The sequence below is a fragment of the Culex quinquefasciatus genome, chromosome 3 (genome assembly GCF_015732765.1).
Source record: "Culex quinquefasciatus strain JHB chromosome 3, VPISU_Cqui_1.0_pri_paternal, whole genome shotgun sequence".
NCBI lineage: Eukaryota > Metazoa > Arthropoda > Insecta > Diptera > Culicidae > Culex > Culex quinquefasciatus.
The window spans coordinates 121,861,811-121,867,810 of record NC_051863.1 but is presented as its reverse complement, the minus strand read 5'-3'; the positions used below and the strand labels follow the sequence as shown (position 1 = coordinate 121,867,810).

Here is a 6,000-nt window from a genome sequence, read left to right as displayed (position 1 = left end):
ATATCGAGAAGAACGACAGCCAGAGAGTCGACTGTATAAAACAAACTTTGACAGTATTATTGTGCAACAAGCTTTCAAGATTTATGATATTTTCCCAAAAATCTCCATCCAGTAGCAAGAAAAGCAAGGCAAAATATAAATAAAATCAAAATAGTAGTTTATGCAACATGTTGCAAAAAGAAGATTTTTTCAGCACGAGTCGTACATTTATCCAACGAGGTTTACCGAGTTGGATAAATACGACGAGTGCTGAAAAAATCAAGTTTTGCAACGAGTTGCTAACAACATTTTTTGCAATTCCGAAAAACGCTTCTTGAATGAAATTTTATGTCAAACATACATGTTTTTAGTAAATTCACCGTTCAAAACAAAAAAATATTTAAAAATGTTACTTTTCGATAATAGTGTTGAAAAGTTAAACTTTTCAGCACCCATTTCAGTGCTGAAAAGTAGAACTTTTAAGAACTGGTATTGAAAGGTATTAATTTTCCTTTCTGTTATTTTTGGTAGGGAAAAGTAGGCCGTTTCGTTTCTCCAGAAGGACAGGAAAAGTTGACAGTTTTACAGCGGAATTGCAAAAATATAAATTTTCAACACATACAAGCTGTAATAAATAAAGACCGGATGAGACTTATTAACAGGATCTTTCCCAACGCAAACGTCCTTACAGAGTGGCATGTCACTGTCGCAGTTGACGTAAAGAAAATCAAAAATAAACCAACAGTCTATTTTCCACATGACTCCCTCTCGCCATGGTGCACCTCAGCAGTAGCAATGACATTGAAAGCTCCACAAATGGACTGAGGGGGGTGAGGTGGGGGTATAGTAATTAATGCTCATACCAACTAGCGTTAATACGTCTTAAAAAACTCGTGTATGAACCCACGACAGAGAGGTAGGTCAGCGCAAATTAGCTCACCCAAGACTTCAAACCGAACCGAGTTCGTCGCTGCACGCATGACGAATTCCGAAATCGAAAGCCTCCTCCAAGCTTTGTCGGTCGGTCGTTTTCCACACCGGCTTGAAGGGGCACTTTTCCTCACCTCCACACACACAAGTCAGCCGTGCTAAGCTGAGAGAGGGGAAGTGTAAATCTTGTTGAGTTGTTTAGCTTTGCGTCGGCTAGACTCTCCGCACAACACTACAACAGCAACAACAGGGCGCGCGCGTAGACTTATCTTTCCAATCAGAATAACACCGAAACCTTCATTTTTAATGCAAAAGCACGAGGTCACTGCTTTTGCTCTGATCTCGGGTCTGAGGAGGGGTCGGAGGGGCGTTGGTGGGCTTGGTTGTGCGGTTTCTGCGATGAGTTGTGGTTGAAGTGTGTACATTCTGCCCCGTGGAATGGATCGTGACAAAGAATATGGAACAAAAACAAACTATAACATTTGTGTTTTTTCAACAACATAAGGAAATATTAAAATATTTTTTATAAAATTTTATTTTTAATTTTCAAATAGCGTAAAAGGTACACACCCAACCGGTGGTCGCATGATTGTGATGCATGGCTGCATGAAAGTATATCAGATTCTGCATGAAAACTATCCTCATGCATATTTTGCGCTATACTGCCCATGTTTGCATAAATGTCCCATATGCAAAAACAACAAGCTGAGAAAAACGCATTTGAAGTTTGTCCCACACATAAGGCTACGTGTTAAGTTTTCACGAAAAAAACTGGATTTCCTCCTGATTTCTAGAACAAAGTACTGGATGTTATAGGCTTTTCTGAAAGATCACACGATTTTGAACAAAACTGCATCAATAACTTAAGAACGATGAAAATGCATATGGGACATTTATGCGATCAGGGACAGTATAGGGGTATGAAAATTTTGCCCGTTACCTACAATTATCGGCATTACCGACGGTTGTTTGGTTGTATTGTACAAAAAATCTTAACATAACGAGGATTAAACCATCAACTTTTTGGTTTTTGATCCGACACGTTACCACCGCGCCATGGACGCTTGATGGGTTGTGAGGGACAGAGCACCAACACATTCTTCTCTCTTAATTTATGCTAGGGGACGCGCCAGCTTTATATGTGTTGGTGAGAACTGCAGATCGCTGACATGTTTACGACGCGGGCAAAAATAAGCTAAGAGCTTGCAGCAAAAACTGTTATAAAATGGAACATTTTCTGCAGCAAATCCACTGTTGCAGATTTTGATATATATTTTTCTTTGGGTGCAGAGATAGAGCCATATTTGCGTTTTACATCTTATTTTATCCTAATAAATTATTGGTTTTATACAGAATCATATACCGAACATCAAATTCGAAGTCCTGGCTCGTTCTCGCTCGAAAGATCGAAAAGTCGTCAAGTCAAGGCATAAACGCCAGCACAGCGTTTTACGCTGTGCGTGAATGTGTTCTTTCTGGCTTCTCATAATAGATCGTCAAAGTGCAATATCGATATATATTTTTTTAAGTTAATCATAGACTAAGACTGAAGACTGCGGACCCTTTTTCTATAATGTGAATCCAATATATTTTGCCTTCCTCACTGAGGTAAGGCTATAATCCTGCTCTGAAAATGAACTTTTTATTAAAAGCTCCTAGACCCACCTTCATGTATATATATCGACTCAGAATTGAAAACTGAACAAATGTCTGTGTGTGTGTATGTGTGTGTATGTATGTATGTGACCAAAATTCTCACTGAGTTTTCTCAGCACTGGCTGAACCGATTTTTATCGAACCAGTTGCATTCGACTTGGTTTAAGGTCCCATACATCGCTCTTGAAATGTTTGAAGTTTCGATAAGTAGTTCAAAAGTTATGTATAAAAATGTGTTTTCGCAAATATCCGGATCTCAATTATATGCACGTAAACGATGTCCGGATCCATCATCCGACCCATCGTTGGTTAGGTTATTGAAAGGCCTTTCCAATGAGTCCAAAACATTGAAAATCTGGCAACCCTGTCTCGAGTTATGACCACTTAAGTGATATTTATGTACTTTTTTGAAGCTGGATCTCACCTAAATGTATGTAAACTATGTCCGGATCCATCATTCGACCCATCATTGATTATGTAATTGAAAGGCCTTTCCAATGAGTCCAAAACATTGAAGATCTGGCAAACCTGTCTCGAGTTATGACCACTTAAGTGATATTTATGTACTTTTTTGAAGCCGGATCTCACCTAAATGTATGTTAACTATGTCCGGATCCATCATCCGACCCATCGTTGGTTAGGTAATTGAAAGGCCTTTCCAATGAGTCCAAAACATTGAAGATCTGGCAACCCTGTCTCGAGTTATGACCACTTAAGTGATATTTATGTACTTTTTTGAAGCCGGATCTCACCTAATTGTATGTAAACTATGTCCGGAACCATCATCTGACCCATCGTTGGTTTGACAATTGAAAGGCCTTTTCAATGGGTCAAAATTATTGAAGATCTGGCAAGCCTGCCTCGAGTTATGACCACTTAAGTTATATCTGTGTTTTTTTCTGGAACTAAAAAAAGCTGGAATGTGTGTCCAAACCACTCATATTACCCATTTTTTTTAAAAGTGAGGAAGGCATCAACCACATTGGTGGATTATGTTAGTTTTTCTAAATTGAATATAATTATTTTGCGACCTATAATGTACCTGTGAAATTTAAAAAAAATGGCATTCGAGATTGAGCCTAAAAAGATTCGAAGCTTAAGGTCAAATTTTCAATGGGTGGTATCATTATGTTTCTGAAAAATTATTTGCACCAATATTTTTAACAGAGTTTCATCATTTTGTAAGAAATCACCTCTTGGTGATATTGAATCTGGTTTTATATTTATGTTTGGGAAGACAAAAAACTGCAACTAAAGACAAAAAACTGCAACTAACTCCAAAGAGCATTCTTTTTTTTGTTTTTTTTTTTTGAAAAATTGGATGGAAATTTTACTCTAGAATTTGTTTAACATCAGTTTTTTGATATTAAATTAAATTTTCAATCGAAAAATACCTTACAGTAGAATTTTGAAAACCACGTTGGAATTGGTTCAATTTTCAACTTTCAGATATTCATTATTACGCCCTTTTGAAAAGTTTAGCCAAATCAAAAAATAAAAATTCACGAAATCGGCCAATTTCGTAGAAAATTGTACAAAACCCGGCTGAGCCTTAATACACATGTCAGTAAACGGGTTTTTATTTTTCGTGGAGTCCTCAGCGACTAGAAGCTATTAGTTTATCGATGCCGATGTGCTCTCTTGTTATCTCTAGATAGGAATCCCAGCAACCTTAGTACAAGAGAACACACGGGATCGTTTTGCAACAAATTACATCCAGAGATTTCCAAAATTTATTTTTTATTACCTTTCGTCAATATTTCATGCAAGACAAAATCTCATTCGAATTTCTCACTTATTTTTTGGAAAAATCCCAAGAAAACACATCTATACCATAATGCAACGATTGAAACTAGAGAAAAAATAAATTATCTGTTTAAGAATGCTCCTTTGCACACATATTTCTGAAAAGTAGTGTTTAGCAAAAAGTATTTCATCTGCAGTTTTCGTATTTTTATTTACTTTTCAGTATCTACAATATCAAGCGAGAAATATTTTAGAAGCACTACTGCTTCTACATCTTCACCCTGAACAGATGATTAAACGCCCAATCAATTAACTTAATCTACACGCACTAAATGGTTAAGACCAATAAATCAAACGCCATCATCCGAGAACGTTCCGACCGCGAATGCACTCACCTGTACTAAATTGGTTCAAGGTCATTTTAAACTCTCTCCACCCTTCCACTTCACCTTCGCTCTTCGATTAAAAAAATCATTTAATTTCCACTTTGTCTTCCCCCGCCCTGCCACCTCTCATTCACGCCGATGGTTGGAAAGCTTGGACTTGGTTTGATGCAATATCCTTTCCGAGCGCGCGATTGTTGGCTGGTTCGTGTTTTCGCTTTAACTTTAACTTCTAATACCATGACGATGCACCTACCAAGCAGTCTAGTCTAGCTAGTTTAGTCCGACGTTAGTCCAAGTCGCGTGACCAACGCACACCACCCCTCAACATCAGAGCGCGAAAAAATGTGCGACTAATTGGTTGAATGCGGTATTTAACGCCACTGTACTGTTGACACTCAACGCCCACCCCAACACTTTAAAGTAATTTAGTTTTGTTTCTATTAATTGCACTGATCGCTATCAAGTTTCTATATTTGAACTATAGTCATAACTTGATGATCAACATTGTTACTTCACGTCCACCTTTGCACAAATAAAAATACTTTTTGTTCTCCAACAGGTCGTCTACGTGTCGGACTCCTCCGGTTACATCCCGCTGACCTCGCTGCAATCGGCGACCCACTCCCGGCTGCCACCGTCCTACCAGCAAGATTCCGATCCGGCTTGGCGCCCCGATCCCTGGGACAGGGACTACAACCGGCGGCACCGGTTCAACAACACCCGGGTGCAACGTGAGATTTGATTTTCGGAGGTTGGATTTTTTGAGAGGATTGTGCTAAAAAAACGATTTCGTTGTTCTTTGTAGATATTGAAGCCGAATGCCAGGATGACTACATGAAGATTCGTATTGGGTTCAACGGATCGTTCAGTGGATTGCTGTATTCTTCTGGTGAGTTATAAGAGAACAGTTTTGGAACGTTGCAAGTTTACAAGTTTAATTATTTGTTTATTATTTTATTTAGATTATACTTTAGACTTCCTAATAGTTCATTCAATATTCAGATATTTTACTAATGAACAACTGTGTAGAACAATGTTTTGTTCTAACCTGAATGCTGTTGACACTAGAGCGTAAACAAAAATCCTCTCGCCATCGCGAGTGAGGGACGCCGATCGAGCGAAACAATGTTCTACAAAGTTGTTTGTTTGTACAAAATCTAGAATTGCTTCATAAATGATTATAGTCAATTCTGTATCGCCATGATTCGAATTCCCGGACGCTTCGAAAACCGGACACCTCATCTTGTTTTATCAATTATTTGGATATAAGTTCGCATAGTTATTGTCAAAATTATGTTATTTG

The 6,000-nt window shown here is 38.1% G+C and overlaps 1 protein-coding gene across 2 annotated transcripts in view; it reads left to right on the top strand.

The window, feature by feature from the left end:
- Nucleotides 1-6,000, top strand: part of LOC6037155 — an 81,191-nt gene that overhangs the window by 63,942 nt on the left and 11,249 nt on the right. For both annotated transcript variants that reach the window (XM_038264377.1, XM_038264376.1), the window contains 2 exons: nucleotides 5,257-5,428; nucleotides 5,503-5,586. In XM_038264377.1, the coding sequence (XP_038120305.1) occupies nucleotides 5,257-5,428; nucleotides 5,503-5,586 (256 nt within the window). The remainder of the gene's footprint in view (nucleotides 1-5,256; nucleotides 5,429-5,502; nucleotides 5,587-6,000) is intronic.